Genomic DNA, 20,018 nt, shown 5'->3' on the forward strand with positions numbered 1-20,018 from the left:
GTTCTCTTCTGCTAGTATAGAAGCTGCTCGGGTGTTCAATGAAACAACCTCACTGCTGGGACTGGACCCTCTCCTCCCTATTTCCTCTGTTCTGTTCTGATGCAAGGCTTTATAAAAACATATATATAAATATATATACTATATTTGTACATTATATAAACCTGTATATTTTATTAGAATGCATATATTATATAAAAGCAACATATATATAATAATATAATAATAACATAGAATGTATAATAATATGTATGTGTACACACGCATGTGTGTATAATGCTGCTCTGAAGAAATTCAGGTTCTTGGGCTGCCTCTCTGCAGGCAGCGCTCGGCTCTGCCGCCAGCTCGCTCCCTAGAAGTCGGCGATGGTGATTCAGGATCAGCACATCTCCTTACAGCCTCTTACCGCTCCATTAAATGACAGCACCCGCTGACCCCATGTAGAAAGCTCTTGCAGTTCAATATGACGGGGGATATAAAATGCAGGTTACCTAGACCAGGAGTAGCCTTTGCAAACGCTGTCATTATGATTGACATTAGCTTCATTATTCTGAAAGCAAAAAGAGTGAGAAACTTTACTGCCTCTGCGCTTGCCCGTTGCTGGACCGGAGGGGTGTGATGGGGTGCGTGCCGATGGGGCGGCGAGGCTGCAGTGCCGTTGTCACAGCAGCCCCCTTATTTACAGCCCCAGCTCGGTTCTTGCAGCCACCCGTGTCCCAGTCCAGTCTGTGCAGTCACCGGGCGAGGCTCGGGACGGGGCTTTGCTGTGGAATAGTTTCTATCACACGTTACCAACGGGGCTATAAGGAAGCTGTAATCTTCTTGGTTTCACAGCAAACATCTGTTTGAACATATGCTTTCTCTGTTTAAATATTAAAAAGTGCAATGCCTGTGATATAATTAGCTGCTCAGACAGAGAGCACCCTTGGGAAAAGTACAGGGTAAAATAAATACATGTCTAAAATGTTTGCTTTTTGGTGGCTTGGCCAAGTTCCTGAGAAGCCTGTGTCCTACAAACCGCCACTGCAGATGGTCCGGTTTGTCTGTCTCGCCAGAGGCCAAGAGCTGAATGGAGCATCAGGACAAGCCTGGTACCGGCTCCTGCAATTCCTGCTATGGCCGGGGCTCTGGCATGCCTGCGCATCCTGACACCTGCAGAGCTGCTGCATCCCGACACCCTTGTCAGAGGCAGAGGGAAGTAGGTGACAGCTAAGGAGACGCCGTGGGAATGTGTTTCTGAGCATCCATTTGAAGTCCAAATCTTTGTGTCTTTGTGGATCTTGTTATGCAAATAACTAGAGGCATCGTTTGTAGCGGATAAACTCAGAGTTCACCAGCTGTCCATCAAATAACAGCAATACAGAGCTTGCTGCTTTTATCGGCAAGAGAGGGCAGGGGAGGAAAACCAGCTGTGCTGGATCAGGCGAGGCTCATCTGCCAAAAATAGCGTAGGAATGTGAGCAGAAAACCCAGCTATTTTAACCATAGTTTAAGCAACATATGGCAGCAGTGTTCCATGCTGGACCAGGCATAAAATAGGACGCTGTCATGATGCAATATAAATGATACATTTCCCTGCCAAACTGTCAAAGTCAGTTTTACATTTGTTTCTAGGTTGCTGCAGATATTTATAAAAGCTTTGGAAGATTGGGAGGGGCAGGGAGAAGCATAAAATCTACAGTAACCGAGTCATTTCCTTGGGACTGTTGCTGATGGCTTGAATAAGTGGAGAAGTCTGGACTCGCGGTTTACGCCCTCCCTTTTAGAAGGAATCAGGGGAAGAACATCTCACGCTGGCAGCCGGCCACCCCTCCTGGCCTGTGAGTTGCCGGGAGCAGCCGAAACCGCTCCTGCTCAAATATCAGGATGCTTCAGAGAAAAAAAACCCATTCTGTGTTTGCAAAGTGGGTTTTCCACACAGAGGGGTTTTGCTGTTTCTGCAGCCCAGGGAGCTGGGAATTCACCGTGCGGTCGTCGGGCAGTTGTGTAACGAGCAGGGCAAGAGAGAAAACTGACTCACTGACAGCACACGAGATTTAACGTGGATGCTGTCCATCGCTGGAGCATGGACCGGGCAGACCGGCACATGGGTATGGCATGGTTGGGGGTTTGTAAGGCAGCGGCGCCTGGAAGTTGTAGTCACGGACCTGGTCCCCATTGTGCAAGGCGTTGGAGAAAGACAAAGCAAGTCCGTTCTCCAAGAGCTCACAGTTTGTGTTGCTCCAGGTCCAATCTAAGGATGAGGTGTTTTTCTATTGAAAGAAAAATCCTCTGGGGAGAATAGAAGCCCAGCTGAGTTCCTGTAACTCCCACCAGACTTCCCGTTCGGAATGATTTTTCCATGTTGACATTCAGACTGGAGGAGAATGGGGGAACAGCAGCCTTACAGTTTGTGTTTTCTGATTCCTGTGCATGCTTGGTGGCTTGATCACCCTCTCCTCTAGCAGCGTTTTCAAAGAAGAACTCCAAACGTTATCCAGGGGACTTACACAGTCAGTGATACCTGCAGAGCGCTCTTCTCTGTCCTCCTTTTGGGATCCATGGGCATGCTAGGTCCACACTGCAGGTGGAAAACAACAGCTCTGGAATATAGAAATGATCTTAAATCTAAAAAGAAGCTACAAGGCAAATCTTAAAAGTACTTCACAGTTTACTAAAATGATAATATCTGCTCTTGCTTCATTTAAGCACCATGGCACATAGAAAGGAGGTGATCTGAGTGTTGTCCCACAGTGTGGTATGAGGTGCAGTAGCAGAGAAGTACTGGGAATTACTGGGTGGCTTGAATCCTATGTTTTTACTGCTCTGCAGCTCTGTTTTTACTTTTTACTGCATCCAAGCAGGATTCTGGGGCTGAGCGCTGCCAGGTCCTGCAGGAGCTGGGACTGCTGTTAGTGATGAGGCCACTGACTCAGTCTCAGCACAGGGCAGTTGTGACCAGGAAACTTTTTACCCTCTGGCAAGTTTTTCGGTATTAATATAGAAACAAATCACTGATCATGAAAAACAGATATGTGTCAGAGCAGCAGCATTATTTCCAGCATCAGGCAGGTGGTGGCAGGAACAAGCCCAGAGAGTAGCTTGCAAAGTGAGGAGCTTCGAGCATGTGAAGGAGGCAACTCCAAGAGCTGCTGGGATGATCTGAGCCTTTCCGTGGGCTGCCCATCTCCTGGGGGTGACACCCCTGTCCTTCCTCAGCATGGTCTGAATCCCTCTCTCACATGGCTAATGGCAGTGGTCCACAAACAGTAATCAGAATTGTGCCTAGCCCCTTTCAGCTGTATAATGAACCCAGAGGGACTTATCTAAATAGAGAAGCGATTGTGTTCACCAGCTGTTCAGCATTCTTCCCCACTCGTCGGGAAAGCCCACGCTGCAGCTGCAGAGGTGACCTAAGAGCGCTCACTTGCGAGCTAAACTTTGAAACACCTTCAACAGTGCTTACTCGGATCCCAGAAACATTCCCAGTTGGGCAGCATTGGGCTGAGTATTATTCTACTTTTCTACAGTTTTAAGGAGGATTTAAAAAAAATAGAATCATAGAATCATTAAGGTTGGAAAGGACCTCTGAGATCATCAGGCCCAACCTGTTAACGTAACTGCCTGGTCCACCTCTAAACCGTGTCCCTAAGCACCACATCCACATGTTTTTTGAACACTTCCAGGGACTGTGATTGCACCACTTCCCTGGGCAGTCTGCTCCAATGCCAAACCACTCTCTCCGTGAAGAAATTTTTCCTGATATCTAATCTAAATCTCCCCTGGCACAACTTGAATACTGTGATCGGATGTGTGGCTGCAGAGCTGGCATAACCTAGGATTGCCTCAGGACGCAGTTCAACTTCTTCCTTCATGGAGGGGTTAACCCAGCCCAGCAAAACCATCCTCACTGTTGACTAGGAGTGCCCACACTGGAGGTGCAATGGGTTTGCTATCTTGCTCTGATAGATGCTCTTTCAACTGTTGTGCCCTGTTCATGTTTTCTGTATGGGCTTTGCTCTTTGCTTTGTTGTGATGCAGAGGGGTGGTGGATAATTGGGTAAAACTCAGGTGTTGTTTTTGCTTCACCAGATCAGCCGTCAAAAGGGCCATGTTCGCATCTATCGTCGCTTAGCTCTGCGGCTGGAGGTCCCCACACTGACTCCAACGGCACAGCTTCACAGTCAGCGAGGGTGTTAAGGAGGCAGTCCAAGCCTGTGGTATCCTTTATTTAACATCTCATCAAGGGTTTGGTGGCTGCGGGGGTAGAGGGGTGTGAGTGGTACCTCTGGGTTGGGCATGCCAGAGAGGCTTGTTCTCCCTGGATCTCCATCATGGCTTTGCTGCCCTGGCTGGAGAGAGTCTCGTGGCTTCTCCAGATCTTCTCTGTGAAATCAGAAGAGCGATTCTTATCTGTCCTCCATTGCACTGTGAAACTAAATTAATGCTTGGGAGGGACCTTGTGGTCCTCTGGCAGGAGTGCTTACACAAAAGCAAGACATTATTGCTGTTATAAAGAGCAGTACTGAAAAAACAGCTGTCACAACAAAGAAGAACAATAGCTTGTCCTAGTGGCTTCTGCTTTTTTGGACTATTTACTGATGTTTTTCCCTGTTTCTTTCCTTAGGAGATGACCGAGAATGGCAGTCATCAGCTGGTGGTAAAGGCCAGGTTCAATTTTAAGCAGACCAATGAGGATGAACTCTCCGTTAACAAAGGAGACATTATTTATGTCACCCGGGTTGAAGAAGGGGGCTGGTGGGAAGGGACCTTGAATGGAAAAACAGGCTGGTTCCCAAGCAACTACGTCAGAGAAATCAAATCCACCGGTAAGCAAATTGCTTTCAAGGGCTGATTGAATGATAGCAGTATAATGCAGTGTAGATCTTTGTGCCTTTGGGAAATTGCTGCTATTTATTAAGGACCGTTTGCGTCCTTAAAGCAGCAGGGCTAATGGAAGGATGAATGAGGCCAGAAGGGTAAAGCCCAGTCTTTCGCATGAGTTGTTTGAGAGCTGCTTCGCCCTCTTCCCCAGTGCGTCGTGCTTTTCCGTTGCTCCCCCAGGCCGCAGCGGCGCGGGAGCGGGGACGTGGTCGGAGGGCAAGACCAGAGATGGCTGCGTGGGTCCCCTTTGTCCTGGGGAGCTGCCAGGTCGTTCCAGTGTCTGAGCACAGAATGAGCTCTTCATTAGAAACCTCGGTCAGGCAATGTACTTGTGTCTCATCCTGCTATTTCTGGCAGCGGTGGAATGGATGCTCATGGTCGCAGTGAGGAAACCAACAAAAACTGTATGGCCACAGGGAACGGTCCCCTGGTTTTGTCTATAGCGATGGCTGATTTCACACAGCACATTTTTCCCCATCCCAAGACGCGTCTTCTGCTGCGATATTGAGAAAGGAGGAGGGAGGGGCCGATCTGTCTGATGACATCTGCCTTTATCGAGCTTTGTCTTGAGTGTCCTTAACATTTTCCGTGATGTGATTTTAACCAGATGTGGGGTGGTGAAGACATGAAGCATGCCCCTGGCTAACTGCCCTGTAGCGTTACATATCCGTTCAAGGAGCTCACCTCGTTGTACTTCCGAGGCCATTGTGTGACAGTAAACTTGTTTTTTTTACAAAATCCAACTTTAATTCCTTAATGTGCCTTGAGGGCTTACCCTATACAGAGACCTGTTGTGTGCTCGGTGCTGGTTTTATGGCTCAGGATCAGCCCTGGCCTCAACCACTGTGAGACATCAGCAGTGGCCTGCAAATTGTACAGCCCCTGTTAGGCATCCTTGCTCCCACGCTTGCAAGCAAAAAAAGCAAAGGAGGAAAGAATGAAGTTAATGAGTGAGTGTTCAGAATTAGGCCAGTTTTTATTTAATTCTAAATGAAAAAATCATTGTTAGGATATCTCATCTCCCACTATTTCCCTCTGGGAAATGATGTCTGAGCTGGAGCAGGACATTGCAGCAGAGATTGAAGGCTTGTCTGGCACAACCCAGGAATCGCTAATTAAGTCAGTGAGTGGAGAAGAGAAATGCTTTTTAAAAAAGGAGAGCAAACTTCAGTCCCATGGGGGAAATCAAGATGGGAGCTGCATGAAATAGTGGCACCTCGTTGAAGTGAAGGATGAGTCTCCCATTGATCCTGATGTAGGAGCCCATCCAATATTTTTATCTGCAGAGCTTTTCCCTCCAGATCCTCTCTCCAGCACCCATTTCGCCTGGGAGGAGGGTTCATTCCCCTCGTCTCTGCTTGCTCAGGACACGTGGCTGTATTGCAAATGATGGATGCAGGGACCATCAGCTAACCCGCCCCAGGACCGCTGCCTGGGGGCTGCAGCCTGGTGGGAGCCCTCGCCGCAAGCCAGCAGGAGCTGCTTTCCTCGCCTCCAACGTGTGAGACTTGTCGCTCTATATGGAGTTAGTTGTTTTTTTAGCAGTGTCTGTACTTCCACCGTGTCCTAAGCGTGACCTTTTGGGTGGAAATAACTGGCTGCGTGGAGCAAAGCTCCTCTGAGCCTTTAGGAGAGGCACAGAGCTCCCAGCTGGAAGTGACAGGAAACTCTACAAGGGCAATAATTAGACAATACATCAAGCTGCGGTTTCCAGGGGCTAAATTTATCAATTTCAAGCTTCTCCCCTGCTATCGGTGTGAAAGTAATTGCCTTCTGTGAGTGACTGCAGGGAGAAAGGAGAGACTGGTTGCGCCACACAGCGCAGAGGTGTTTCGGTACGAGGTGTGCAGCGTGGCCAGGGCTGGCAGTGCAGCCTTGTGCTGCTGACCTGTCCCAGTCTGGAGGGGTAATGGTGCCGCTGCGGTGCTGGCAGAGCTGGCAAAGCCATGCTGCTGGCAGGGAATGGGCTTCTCTAGGGAAGCAAAAACAGAGCGGAGACCTGCACGTGTGTGTGTGTGCATGTGCGCACCATGCTGGAGGCATCCGCAGGGATTTAGCAAATGCAGAAGAAGATGAGAATTGACTTCCAGGTTTGTGTGAGCTTTTTATTCAAATCTACCTTTGTTCAGAGAAGGGTTTTGCATCACAAATGACTGTGGGGGTCGGGGTTCAGCATATTGATTGGTGTTGGCTTCAAGTGCCTTGTGAATCACCTGGAACAAATGGCTGTATCCAGCATTTCTGATAGACACCCAGTTTTAAAACCCAAATTTTGTGGGCCGGGTGAAGCCACACTGTAGCTCTAAACAGTGCCAGACACTGGGCTGCTGCCAGGGATTTCAGAGGAAACCTGTAAGTTAGTTGGCAGAGGCCGCACGGTGCTTCTGGTGCGACTCACTCGGCTGCCTTCGGTGCTGTGCACGCCTTCGGTTTGCACCTGGTTTTTCTGAAGCAGGCAAACAAACTCTGCAATTGAAGTTTTGTGTTCACAGGGGTGAAGTTATGTTTGCTGGACATGATGCGGCGGTGACTTTTCCTGTTGGAATAATGAGAGCTGTGCACTGTAATTTATTGATGTATTTTTTTTTTACAGATAAACCACTCTCTCCCAAAGCATTAAAAGGACTTGAAAGCACTCAGCTGACAAAGAATTATTACCCTGTGGTAAGTTTTAAAGTGCTGATCATACATTTTAATAAGTAGCATATTATTAATCTTTTGAACTGGCTCCTTCCCTTAGAAATCATTGAAGCAATTTGTAACAATTGGGGATATGACTCTGTATTTAAATGCTGCTGTTGCCATTTCCTTGATTCAGGGATGTCAAGACAATAAACCACAAATGGAAGTTGCTGCAAGATGTCAAAAGGAGAGACTCAAAAGTAGGCGACTGAGATAACGAAGCAGAGGTGGCAGCTTTGAGATCAGTGTTGGGGAATAAGGCATGATGTCTGTGGTCCAGTCCTTGCCATTGACTGTCGGCTGTCTCCCGGGGATGGGGAGATAATGTCATGGTGTGAAGCAAGCCAAATTAGGGCTCTGATCCGTGATCCCTTTCTTGGGTTTGGCTGGAGATGTTACACCCCAAGCTGCCTGCCCTGTGCCTCTGCCAGCAGCTGCAGCCCTCAGAGAAGGGGCAGCCGCCACAGCTCACAGCCTGGCTTGTTATCTGGGCTCGGCTTTGGAGCAGGTCAGCATGCCAGGCTGTGAACTGTGGCTGCAGAAGGGGTGGAGAAACATCACCACCTCCACCATCTTGCTGCTGGAGCGATGAAGTCTGGCAAAGGGGGGTAGGTACCTTCCCGCTGTGTCCAGGCTAGAGTGAGCCCTGCGCTGTAAGAGAGTTAAAACTTCTGCATGTCAACGTCCCTGGCTCTCTGTGCCGGAGGTGAAACGTGCTCATCAGCATGTCTAAATATATTTCAAGCAAAGCAAAGCAGAAACAATACATCCAGAGAGTTGGGAACCACCTCCTCTGTCTCCAAAGCTCATCCACACTGAGAAACTTGAGTGCTAACTGGGAGTGTGCAGGCAGTGGGTTTGCCTACCCTGCTGCTGGAGACCAGCTGGCTGCTGAGATGGATTAGCAGGACCAAACCCACGTCAGCACGTCCTTGAAGTGGCAAGTGAGCTGTGCCCTGGCTTGAGCTGCCGCAGGAGCCGTCCTTGGTCCGGCCACTGTTGCATTTAAATTGTTGCCTGCCTTCGTGCAAACGGTGCTCCCAGGATGCATGCACAAATCATTTGTTTGCATACCTTGGCAGCCAGTTATGCATGCAGGATTAGGCATGAGCCTCTTGGGGGTCAAATACTAAACTCGGGTCTGAACTGATGTTGTCTTCATGCTTTGCCAGAGAAGAAGGAGCAGCCCTTAGCACCTGCTTTCCAGACCTCCCCCAGTCTGCAAAGTAAAATCCTGAAATTGGACCCCCCAGGGCTTTCCTGAACGTTCTGGGTTCTGCATTAACAAATGTAATTTATGAACTTAAAATACACTTCCATGCTTTTCCACACTTGGAAGTTGATGTCATGTTCCTCTGACTAGTCGCTAGTACTAAGATCTACTCAGTGCTCTGTCTCTTACCCTAGGTGTTGCAAAATATTCTGGAAACAGAACGAGATTATGCGAAGGAACTACAGTCACTTCTGGGAACTTACTTAAGACCCCTCCAGTCTTATGATAAGTAAGATATAAGGGCATCTGAGGTGGAGAGAACCCTGTAAAATCGACCATAGTTCATTACTTTCCTGCTTTTGAATGTTTAGGGACTGTTACTGCTCTTCTTGTAAAGCTTCACAGCTCCTCTGTGAACCAGAAAAAAGCCTCACGTTGTACAGGTTTCTGCTCTTTCCTATTCCTCAGTGGTCACGCAGGCATTCGGCTGTGTTAGAGATGGGCATTTCCATCTGGGCTGGCTGTTACAACCCATCTGCAAGCTCGTGTGTGGCGCTCCCGACATGCATGTTTCCTGGCAGTGTGCCTTGCATGGCTTCTCCCCTTGTCAATTTGCCTTGTTGTGACTTCTCAGCCCCAAGCAGCATCTCCTAGTCATGTCTTCATTTTGCGCGTGACAACAAGTATTCTCTGCAGTTAGATTGCCTCTCGCTAAATCCAAACTGCTGCTGAGCAAGAAGTGACTCCCCCGTCTCCCCATCTGCGCAGTCATCGGCTTTAAGTACCTCTGTGCTCGGGAAGAGCATGCTGCCATCCCTTACGGCCTGAGCAACTCTGGGGAGACTGGGGGACTTTGGCAGGGCTTACCTGAGGAAATAAGCCCGTGTGTTTTCCATCCGTGCTGGCGAGGGTGGTGCCAGAGGCAGTACGTGCCGTCCTGTCCTTACCCAGGCAGCGACAGGCAGCACGCTGGTGCCTCAGCAGGTTCCTATCGATAGTTTCACTGTGCGTAGAAGACCCAATGCAGTTAACTTCACCTCCTGCCTATTGCTTCAGCCTTACAGTTGTCTCTTCGGAATGGTGCCGGCTTGGCCACCCCGTCCCTGCCGCTGCGTTTGGGGCCGGGGTCCCTCTGGCTGAGCATGCTGCAGGAGGACCGGGCAGGCCCAGGGCATCACGGGCAGAGGGCAGATGTTTAGACATTGTCCAGTCTGGAGAGAGGGGAGAGTGGTGTCTTAAGGCCTTTGTATTTAAATGTCTCCTTCCTTCCCCCTGTCTTCGTGTGGGATATATTCAGCTGTGAAAATTTCTCATGCTCTCAGCCTTGGCATTAAGCAAATGGCTTAAATGAGGGTGGTACAAGAGTGACTCTGAGGATTGCTCTGAGGATGACAGAAGGAGGCACGTTAGTTTTGGCTAGGAAAAATCCAACCTCACTCAAGGAACAAAGCAACCCCTACCTGAGGGGCTGCTCTGTAGGACCTTCCTCCCGTAGGGAAACCCACAGCATGAATCCCTGAAGACAAAGCTGTCACTGTGTCCATGCACACACCTCCCTCCCCGCCCTGGCTGAAATCCCCATCTGTCCGTGTCTATTAGACAGCTAAACATCTGAGAAGATTAGTGTGATTAAGTGATTTAAAATCCAATTAAGATAATCTTTGAGAACAGACATCTTCTCTGGGATGCTGTGGTATGTAGCTCACAGATCATGGATTTTGTGTTTACCCATGTCTGATGGTGTATCTGGGGAAAGAGAAATTCCTGGGTCTTTTTGGAAGGACTGCTTACAGGTGCCATGAGGGTACTCCTGAGAGCAACATCTCTTTGATGCTAATCGGCGATTTGACTCTTCTAGGCTCAGCGCTGTGGACATCGCGTCATTGCTGGGAAATGTGGAAGAAATCTCTGCATTTCAGCAAACACTGAACCAAGCCTTGGAAGAAGTTGCAAAGTAAGCTCATGCCGTATTGCTGAGGGCGTTGAGCTATTAAACTGCAGCTAAAAATAATAGAAAGACACGTTCATTAATGTTCCTCCTGGCTGCTGTCTTAGACTTGTTAAATATAGAAGAAAATAACAGGATTGTAGAAAGGCAGCAGGTAGTGCTTTGGCAGGAGGGAAGGTAGAAGAAACTCTGACATTTCTACTGTTAAGGCATCTGCTGAATGAGAGTGTCAGTAGACCTGACATGAGAGTGTCAGTAGACCAAAGATGCAGACACTTGCAGGGTGGGAGATCTGGCAGGCATGAAGATGGGGATCGCCAGAGAGAAAACAGCAAATTATTAGAGGTAATAATTTCCCATGGGGAGGCTGGCACGCATGTTCCACCTTCGCCCAGCCTCGCCTTTGGAAGAGCTGAAAAGAGATGGGGAAAAGACTGAATATTGGAAATGTATTCAGGCTGTGCCTTCCCTTTCTCTCTCCATCTCCTCTCTCATATTCATGGGCAGCCCAGTCAGTGGGACCACCCCTCCACTGCACCCAGCGCTTTCCAGCACATCCTCATCAGCTGCAGCAGGCTACAGCATCTCAGCTGCAGCTCTGCTGGTGGGACAGGACAGGCTGGGTCACACCTTGTCCTGGGCCGATAACGAGTTATGATACTCACTGTCTGCAGCCCAGAAACCCAGTTCCATCTGAGGACCTCCTTCCTCCTTCCCAAGTGGCAGGTGTGGGTATTTTGCTCGATGCTGCAGTTATGCGGTGACCCGGGAGTGTCCCCATGCAGCGGGTGGTTCCTGGGCAGATACCTGAGAGTGCTGTAGCTGCAGGGTGCAGATCAAGAGGCTTAACCTTGTGGATGGTGTGTTGGCATCTGTAGGCTCCCTGAGAACCAGCAGCGTGTGGGAGGCTGTTTCATGAACCTGATGCCCCAGTTCAGGTCCCTGTACCTGACGTACTGTGCTAACCACCCATCTGCAGTCAACGTCCTCACGCAACACAGGTGAGTGATGGAGGAGATTCAGACTGAAATCCCTCCTTTAGAAAGTTACTTTTATTATTATTACTTGGCCTGGCATGGCTTTTGACCTGTATTTTGATGATAGGGCAAGAGGGATAACATGGGATCCTGCTGCTGGGAAAACTGCAGGGGCTTTGGGCTCTTCAACATAGCCTCTCAGCTCCAGCACAGACGCAACTCAACTTCAGAGCTGGTCTCAGAGGTCCTGTCTGCACATACAGGACTCTTACCTTGGGTAGAACAGAGGCGACCTCAGCCCTTGCAGTAGCATCTCCTGTGATTGCTGCTTGCTAAAGGACCCAGATGCTGTTTCAGACTCACTGCTGAAGTGCTCACACACTGGCAGATGGGAGTATGTTCCCCTGTGGCACTACGGTGTGGGGCGCATCACTGCAATAGGAGGGTGGTCGTCAAGTCACCCAGAATTACCCAATTTAATAACTGAGCTGCTGTTCAACCAAGTGGTTGCTTTGCAGGGTCATCGGTAGATCGCAGTAATAACATCTTCCTGCAACATGTCCCACTTGAATAGACACTTGAATGTATATAATGTCATGCTAAAGAGCATGCCAAGCCAGAAGGCTACAACTGTGTCATCCCTAATGCAGTTTACCTGCCCTCCCTGCAGTGATGGGAAAGCCAGGATCATGGCCATACTGCTTAAGTCTTCCCATTCTGTAACGGGAACTCACAATATATTTACTTACCTGCTGAAATCCAGCTTTAATTCAGCCTAACAAAAAGCCTGGCTCCTGTAAATGACTCATTCATGTGGTTCCTTACTCTGACCCCTTTTCTTAAACCAATCAAAGAATCAGCTTTGGCAAATGTGCTGACACGCACAAGCCATGTTTTCCAGAGCAATGTATGAGCTCACAACAGCGTCACGCCTCCCAGCAGGCTGCCGGCACGTAGCTGCAGCATCCTTCGGCGCAGCATCAGCCTCTGCAGCCCCCACTGTCCACCAGATGCCTGGCCCTGTGCCACCTCGCTGTGCCGGCGGACCAGCTGCTGGCACTGATGTACCCCAGAGGCTGTGCACACCAACACCCACCACCACGCAGCAGCATCCCCCCCTGCGTCCCCGGGGAGCGGGGTCTTGCTTGGCTGGAAGCTCGCAGCTCCCTGCCTGCCCTGCCAGGTTTGTGGCAGGGGGTGCTTGGAGGAGAGGCTGGGCTGCCTTTAAAAAGGTGCAGCTTGGAGCAGAGCCCCAGGCGTCAGGAGAGCGTGGGAGGCAGCAAAACACAGCCCTCAGCAGTGGCGAGCCCTCCTTCTTGTTGTTGTTGTCTCTATTTATAGTGATGAGCTGGAGAAGTTCATGGAGAGCCAGGGTGCGGCCAACCCAGGCATTCTCATCTTAACCACGAGCCTCAGCAAACCCTTCCTGAGGCTGGATAAATATGTGACACTGCTGCAGGAGCTGGAGCGGCACATGGAGGTAGGTGGGATGTGGGACTGCTGGGCAGGCTGTGCCCTTTGGTGCTGCAAGAGCTGCCCCCTGAGATGCAAGAGGTACCTTTGCACATTCGTATTTGAGCACCACATTGCTAAAAGCCCTTATCACCCCTCCAAGGAGGTGTTCCCCCTCCGTGAGACATTATCTACCTTTCAGATTAAAAGTGGGAAAGCGGTGGAGTTGGGCGGATGCTGTGGGAAGGCATTGCCTGCTCTTCACCCCAGCCCTTCCTCAAAGATGGGCCATTTCCAGCACAAGGAAAAGCAGAGTTCAGAGTCAGGCTACAGCTGGTATTTACTTGCACAGCGGGTAATAAATCAGTGTTTTTATTATCATTTTATGAGATTCCTATCCCTGGCTGCTCGCTCCTGCAGCTTGCAGGCACATCCCCACCCCTCGCCCAAGGCTTGTGCTCCTGGGTGGAGGCAGAGCTGCACAGGCAGACATCGATCTGGCAGCTGGTGCAGACACGGGGGCGGAGGAGTGAGTGCCTGGGAGCAGGGAGAGCAGCGAGGGGGGACAGAGACTTCCTCGGCGGGTGGCAGATCTGCTTTAGGACATTTCTTCCCCCCGGGGACTGTAAAGATCTCTGCTGTTGGAGCTCTGCTGCTCGCTCGCTGGTGCACTCCAGCTGCGGGGATGCAGACCTCAGGAGTGATGCAAGGAGGTGAAGGAAACAGAAGTAACAGTCTATTTTTAACTGGATTTGCTTTTTCCCTCTTCCAGTATTAATTACCAGTTAATTACTCAGCAGGCTTAGCCATGATCATTCGAATCCACGTCCCAGCCAGAGGATTAAAACCTTTGTGCTTGAGCCAGGGAGTTTTCTGCAGAGGAGAGGGCATAAGAGCCTGCACTGTAGGCACACTACAGACCTGATCTGTCCTGCTCTTACCTGGCTTAGTTGAGCTGCAGGGACTGAGCTGAGCTTGGCTGCAGCCGCCGTGCCCGTACAGAGGCAGTGTGCTCTTTGCAGGATGCTGTATGGGGTCGGCAGTGGATTCGGGGACACACACGTCAGCTATTTCTCTTAGTTTCTAAGTTGAGTGTGGGGGTTTTGTTGCATGAATCAGTAGGGTTGAGGTTTAAGCTGCGATGCCGTGGAAAGAGTATGGATGTATGCAATATAGATGTATGCAGTGTGGAGGTATACCACAGCGTTCCCTGCACTGCTGCGCAGCTGGAGATGGGGCAGGTATGCTCAGGGCAGCCCTCATCCTGGATTCAGAGGTGAGCAATCCCAGGCAGCCTCTGACAGCCGCAGGGACAGCTCCATCACAACATAGACACCTTAGGATTTGCTTGATGTGAGGTCTGGATGGTGAAGAGCTTATGATGTAGGGCCCTAGATGCCCAGGAGGAGGTGCTGGGAGAGTACCAGAAGGCAGATGCAGTCAGAGATAAGGGGCAGCATCCCGTTTTCTCCTCCCTGGCCGAAGAGCTCTCCGATCAGACGTGACCTCCCTTAAACCTGGAGGTGAAGCTCCCATTGATGCTCATGGAAACTGCACCCTTGATGGGGCAATGGCTGGAATACCTTGCATGCCAATGGAAGCTTCCTTCCCTGCACCTCTGCCTGTTTTGATTGATTTTCTTTGCAAGCTGAGTTTGTTCGAAGTAAAATCATAACTGCTCTTGCTCTGGCCGCTTTACACTCATTAAATTGGTATCAATGAATTGCATAGCTGCTTTAAACCATGTCACATTGAACAGGGTGGTGAGGAAGATACCTTGGGGATTTGGGCCCCCTCCTGCAGCCCATGCTGCCTGAGCCCCGCATCCCCCAGCACCCTGCGAGCTCTGCAGCCCTGGGTGCGCCGGGGCAGTGGGTGCTGCTGCTGCTGGTGGCTGAGGGATTTTTCTCTCCCTTCACTAGGAGGCGCATGCAGATCACGAAGACGTTTTGAAAGCCATCACATCCTTCAAGTCCCTTGTGGTAGGTGGCAATTCTTAAAATAGAGCACTCCGTTTCAGAGCTGCATTTCACGAAGAATGAGTCAAGCCTGACATTTGTCTCCTCATTAGAAAAAAAGGTCTTTTCGAATGGAAAAGATGGGTTATAAAGAATCTTAATTTCAAGTTTCAAGCCTAGAGCTGCCCCTCTGGCTGCATGTTTCAGCAGTTACACAGCTCCATGGTCCCAGCAGCAGAATCGGAGGATCTCCGACTTTCTCCTCCGCTGCAGAAAGCCACGTGTGGGTAGTGGTGGCGGTGGGGTCCCTTTCATTTCCTTTTGCCTCCATGCCCTAATCATTTGCCACCTGAAACTAGACCACCCCTTGCTCGTTCAGATGAGCTGTGAAAGGTTAACACGGGTGTCTGACTCAAACCCTCTGAGCCCGTTGAGCAACTCTTGGTTTTGTTGAGATTTGCTTCCCAGGCATCAGGAGGCTTTGACCGTATTGCAGGTAATTTGTAGCACCGGGTGCCGTGGCCATCGGCAGGGAACAGAGCAAGCGGCAGCGAAGGGATGAGTCAAAGATAACAAACCTATTTCTGTGAGCTGTGTTAGGTACGCCCCTCAAAGTCCTACGGCAATGAGATGAAAAAGAGGGGGGAAAGCCATCCACGTGCGCAAAGGTTTTACCCAGCAAAGCTTTTTTCGGTTATTAAAAAAGCTATAGTCTTTCTCGCTTTGTAGCCACTGAATACCTTTCACTATAACCACTCCAGATGTGGTCCAACTTCCTTCCTTAGCACAGCAGATGCAAGTTTTCGATGCTTAGCAGTGCAGATAAAAGATGGGGAGGAGAAAGTTCATAGAAAACAGGAAAGGGCGATCATGTTACATTTACTTAGAAACTCAGCTCCCTTTCCATTTATTCTAGTAGATAATAGGGGAATAATTCAGTTAAATTACAAGGCATCATTAATCTTTAGGAATGCTCTTAAGTGATGGATGGTTTTACTTGAAATGTGTACTTGGGCACTGAGCAATGTAATATAATGACATTATGGCTGCAAGGGTTCGGTGCAGATTTGAGGTTCGACGGGCAGAAATGCCCCTTGCGACGTACATGTGGTCCCGTAGTGGGACCAGGGATGCTCCTGAGCAACGGCAGGGCAGGGACCATGGAGCCGCATCGCATCTGCACAGACTGTGATGGATTGCTGTGGATTTTATATGGGGACTTTGGATTCAGACCCCCAGGGAGCCATCAAAGCACACATCAGTTGTAAAACCAAAGGAAGCCCCCATAGTCTGGTTCAAAATTGTGTGTTTTCAGACTAGATCCAGTGCAGCCTCTCTCTTTGAAGATCTGGATAGTCAAAGAGTTTGTATGAAACTGAGCTGGAAAGGAGGAAAATCTCTGTCAGAAACAGGGGTTTGGAAAAAACCAAACAGCTGGTGAAAACTGAGCCCAGGTTTGGCTTTGCAGCAATTTTCCCTGTTGGCAGAGGGGTCAGTTAAAGCAAGTTTTGCTTGGATTTGCAGGGCTGTCGTTGCTCAGTCAGCATTGTCCTCTGCTTGCTGAAAGCTGCTAAAGGACTCGCCGCTCCGTGGAGCTCTACCAGTCCCCAGCTGCTGAGCATTGGTGCAGTTTTTTCAATTACAGCACCTTCAAAAGCTTCTTTTTGTGCTACTCTACTGCACCGCTGAAATATTGCGCCAAGTCCTGCTTTTGGGGTTGCAAATTTTAGTTAGAAAATATCCACCCATCTGATTCGTGGGGGCTTTGCATTGCTGCAAGTATAACTGCTGTTTGGGCAAAATGGGCAAAATCTCTAAGCAGCAGCAAAATTAGAGACATTTAACTCTGCGGCTGTCTTGGTTTGGAAAATGTGACCCTGTACTCTCAGAGGTACGACTGGTTTGGAAAGAAAAGTTTGCTCAGTGCAGTTCGCAATTTCTTTGACATTTTAACGTATTCATTACTTCATAAATTGCTAGGGTGTGATTTTTTTTTTTTAACAACCTTTATGTAATAGAGCCAAAGCAGGCTTTCTTGATCCCTTGACGTGACCGGTCCTGAGCCCACGTGGCTGCGGGAGCATTGCTGGTGAAACCATCTTCGTTGGGATGGTTTGGGTTTGCGCCTGCCCTTTGGCTAACGAAGCTCCCCGCTGTGATTCCCAGTCGCAATGCCAAGAGCTGAGGAAGAGGAAACAACTCGAACTGCAGATCCTTTCTGAATCCATCCAGCGCTGGGAAGGAGAGGACATAAAAACGATGGGAAACATCATCTACATGTCCCAGGTTATGGTACAGTGTGGGGGAAGTGAGGTGAGTGTGGTGGTCCTTCTCCTGGCTAAGGACATTGTGTCCAAATACCCCCTTGCTCACGGGATCAGTGATGCAAGGCGGCAGCTTCTCTCACCCCAGGCCAGTAAAGTGCTGACAAATAATGCTGATAAATAAGTTTACCTGGACGAGAGCTGCACAACATGCACATCTTTGGAGTCAGGCACTGCATCCATGCCCCAGGGGCTTAGCTCCAGGCTTTTGATGACACACTTTTCAAGCAAAAGAAGCATCTCTGTGTCGTATAGCACATTAATTTCCCTCCTTCTCCCCCTGTGACTTACTCTGAGAAATGAGAGTGACTTGAAAGTGTGCATTAGCATAACCATTTTGCCACGTCCTGTGCACAGCGCAGCGGCTGCTGTGACGTCCCACTCCAGAGCTGACTGCGCTTTGGAAATAACTGGAAGGATTCCTGTGCTACTGGTCCTAAAGCATTGCACCAGTGCTTGCCACAGACCTTCACCAGTGGTGTTAAAGCATGCATGCTGCATGTTTAGTCTGGGAAAGTGGCTGTTATCACTGAATTGCTTGCTTGCTGTAGCAACTTTTCCCTGGGAAGGGAAGACCCGTGAAACAAAGCCCTGTAGAGTCTAGTCCCAGAGTCCTGTTTGGGATGTGAATGCTGGGGGACATTGGTCTTGGTCTTCTGAGGCACTCTGAAATGATTGGAAGAGGAGTAGCAGAATGCGGACAAAAATGTACACAGGAAAAACTAGTACAGAAATGAGATGCTATAAAGAAAAAAAGCCAAAATAATTGGTTTGGGGGTGATCTCTTGCAGGCTGTGATTCCAGCTGCAACAGGTTCAGTTTGCTGGAGGAAAGTGCTTGTGTTGCATTGCAAACTGGACTAACCTAAATTCTTATCCCCGCAGGAGAAAGAAGAGCGATATTTCTTGTTGTTTTCAAACGTTTTGCTGATGCTGTCTGCAAGCCCACGGATGAGTGGGTTCATCTATCAGGTAGGCATGCTTAATTTGAAGTTGCAAGGCGTTACATGTGAAAAAGGAAATCAGATAGCTCTTACCAAATTCAAATCCTCTGTTTCCTTAAACGTCTCCGTTGTGATGCACATGCCCCAGCCTGGGAACCAGGGCTTGGTTTTACCATGCCTGCCAGGACACTTAGTGCCTTTGTCCTGCCAGCCGGTTAAACAGCATTTGGTAAGTGTGAATGCTGTGAAATTAGAAAAAAAAGAACCAAACGCTCGCAGCATGTTGTCCTACATGCTTTTCTCGAGAATTTTGTGTGTGTGTGTGTGTGTAAGGTGTCCTGACCGAGCTGTAGGGTTTTGCCCCACACAACCAACCCAGCCGGCTCTCAGGGTTGGGCCATCTCTGGAAAATACTTCACTACTATAAAGTCCAGTGTAAAGAGCCCACAAATTCCACTCCATGAGGCACCCCAAAACACTGCATTTCTTGTGTTTTACCATTTGAATGGCTGCAGTCAGGCTGTTGGAAGCTTAGTTTTTTTCCAGTTGCCTGAAACCATCAATACCCTCCAGGAAAAGGATGCTCTCCTGTTGTGTCGTTTGTCCTACGCAAGGGTGATGAGGAAGACAGAAAGATTTGGGAAGGCTTTGGCTGGGTTTTTAGATTTTACCCACCAGTGTGAGTAAGGTGAGGAGGCAGTTCAGCATGCAAAACAGGGACAGGGAAGGCTTTCAGAAAAAACAGGGGACATTCATCCTCCTGACTCGGTTGTAAAAAGGGTTTGCACCTAGTGAAGGGAAAGGGCGGCAGATGAGCCGGGGATGACTCAGTTGTCATGGGAGCCTCTTCTCGGGGGGGTTTGACCTAGTTGTGCAGGGAAATCTAGATCCATACATTAAAGGAGACTCTTCCTGCAGTCCAGAGCCTTCACAAATTAGTTTTTAATGGCATTTCCCAAAGAGAAAGGAATCAGCAGAAACCAGCAGAACAGCACCCGCTGGGAAGCAGGTGCAGACACTGACTCCTCCTCAATTCTCCTAGGGAAAGCTGCCTTTGACGGGAATGACGCTGACGAAGCTGGAAGATGCTGAAGGGAACGAGCACATGTTTGAAATCGCAGGTCAGTGTGGCTCCTGCCTGGGGACATCCTCCCAGTCCAAACAGCAGCTGCCACTGGAGGTGCTGGTCCTCCTCCTCCCGCCACCCACTGTGCCACGCTCTTTTTGCTTTTTTACCATGCACTGTCTATGAGTTCCTGAGCATCTCCCTCCCGGTTGAGGCAGCCTCCTCCCAGTGCCCTTGAGCTCTGTCTCTGGGCTGCTTTTGGAGACCATAGTGTTTCGTATGGGACAAATCTCCTGCCAGGGCTGGCTGTGGCCCCAGTAGCACTGCCCTGTGCCGTGCATGCCCTGTCAGCATCCAGGATCCATCCCATGCAGCTGTGAGCACCTTGTTTATTGACAGATTAATGGCTCTGGTCATCAGGTAGCTTTCCTCATGTTCCTCCCAATTTTCCCCTACAATTTATCTCATTACTTGTAGCTATACATGGTTGTCGTGCTCAGTGACTTGGCTGCAGTGCAGCTATTTGTGCTGGTGGTATTTGGTGTCAGGGTCCTATTAATCATGGAAATGTTGCGTTTGCTTACTTTTAACCTTA

The 20,018-nt window shown here is 49.4% G+C and overlaps 1 protein-coding gene across 10 annotated transcripts in view; it reads left to right on the top strand.

The window, feature by feature from the left end:
* Nucleotides 1-20,018, top strand: part of ARHGEF6 (Rac/Cdc42 guanine nucleotide exchange factor 6) — a 47,832-nt gene that overhangs the window by 17,508 nt on the left and 10,306 nt on the right. For 8 of the 10 annotated variants that reach the window (XM_082323551.1, XM_082323552.1, XM_082323548.1 and 5 more), the window contains 11 exons: nucleotides 4,069-4,196; nucleotides 4,604-4,805; nucleotides 7,454-7,524; nucleotides 8,950-9,044; nucleotides 10,614-10,709; nucleotides 11,582-11,704; nucleotides 13,022-13,160; nucleotides 15,055-15,114; nucleotides 17,257-17,403; nucleotides 18,299-18,385; nucleotides 19,400-19,478. In XM_082323551.1, coding sequence (XP_082179677.1) covers nucleotides 4,069-4,196; nucleotides 4,604-4,805; nucleotides 7,454-7,524; nucleotides 8,950-9,044; nucleotides 10,614-10,709; nucleotides 11,582-11,704; nucleotides 13,022-13,160; nucleotides 15,055-15,114; nucleotides 17,257-17,403; nucleotides 18,299-18,385; nucleotides 19,400-19,478 — 1,227 coding nt within the window. Of the gene's footprint in view, nucleotides 1-1,634; nucleotides 2,088-3,532; nucleotides 3,915-4,068; nucleotides 4,197-4,603; nucleotides 4,806-7,453; nucleotides 7,525-8,949; nucleotides 9,045-10,613; nucleotides 10,710-11,581; nucleotides 11,705-13,021; nucleotides 13,161-15,054; nucleotides 15,115-17,256; nucleotides 17,404-18,298; nucleotides 18,386-19,399; nucleotides 19,479-20,018 lie in introns of those variants that run through there. The other 2 variants (XM_082323553.1, XM_082323556.1) reach the window with 2 other exon arrangements.

Source organism: Platalea leucorodia (genome assembly GCF_965183815.1).
Source record: "Platalea leucorodia genome assembly, chromosome: 10".
Classification (NCBI taxonomy): domain Eukaryota; kingdom Metazoa; phylum Chordata; class Aves; order Pelecaniformes; family Threskiornithidae; genus Platalea; species Platalea leucorodia.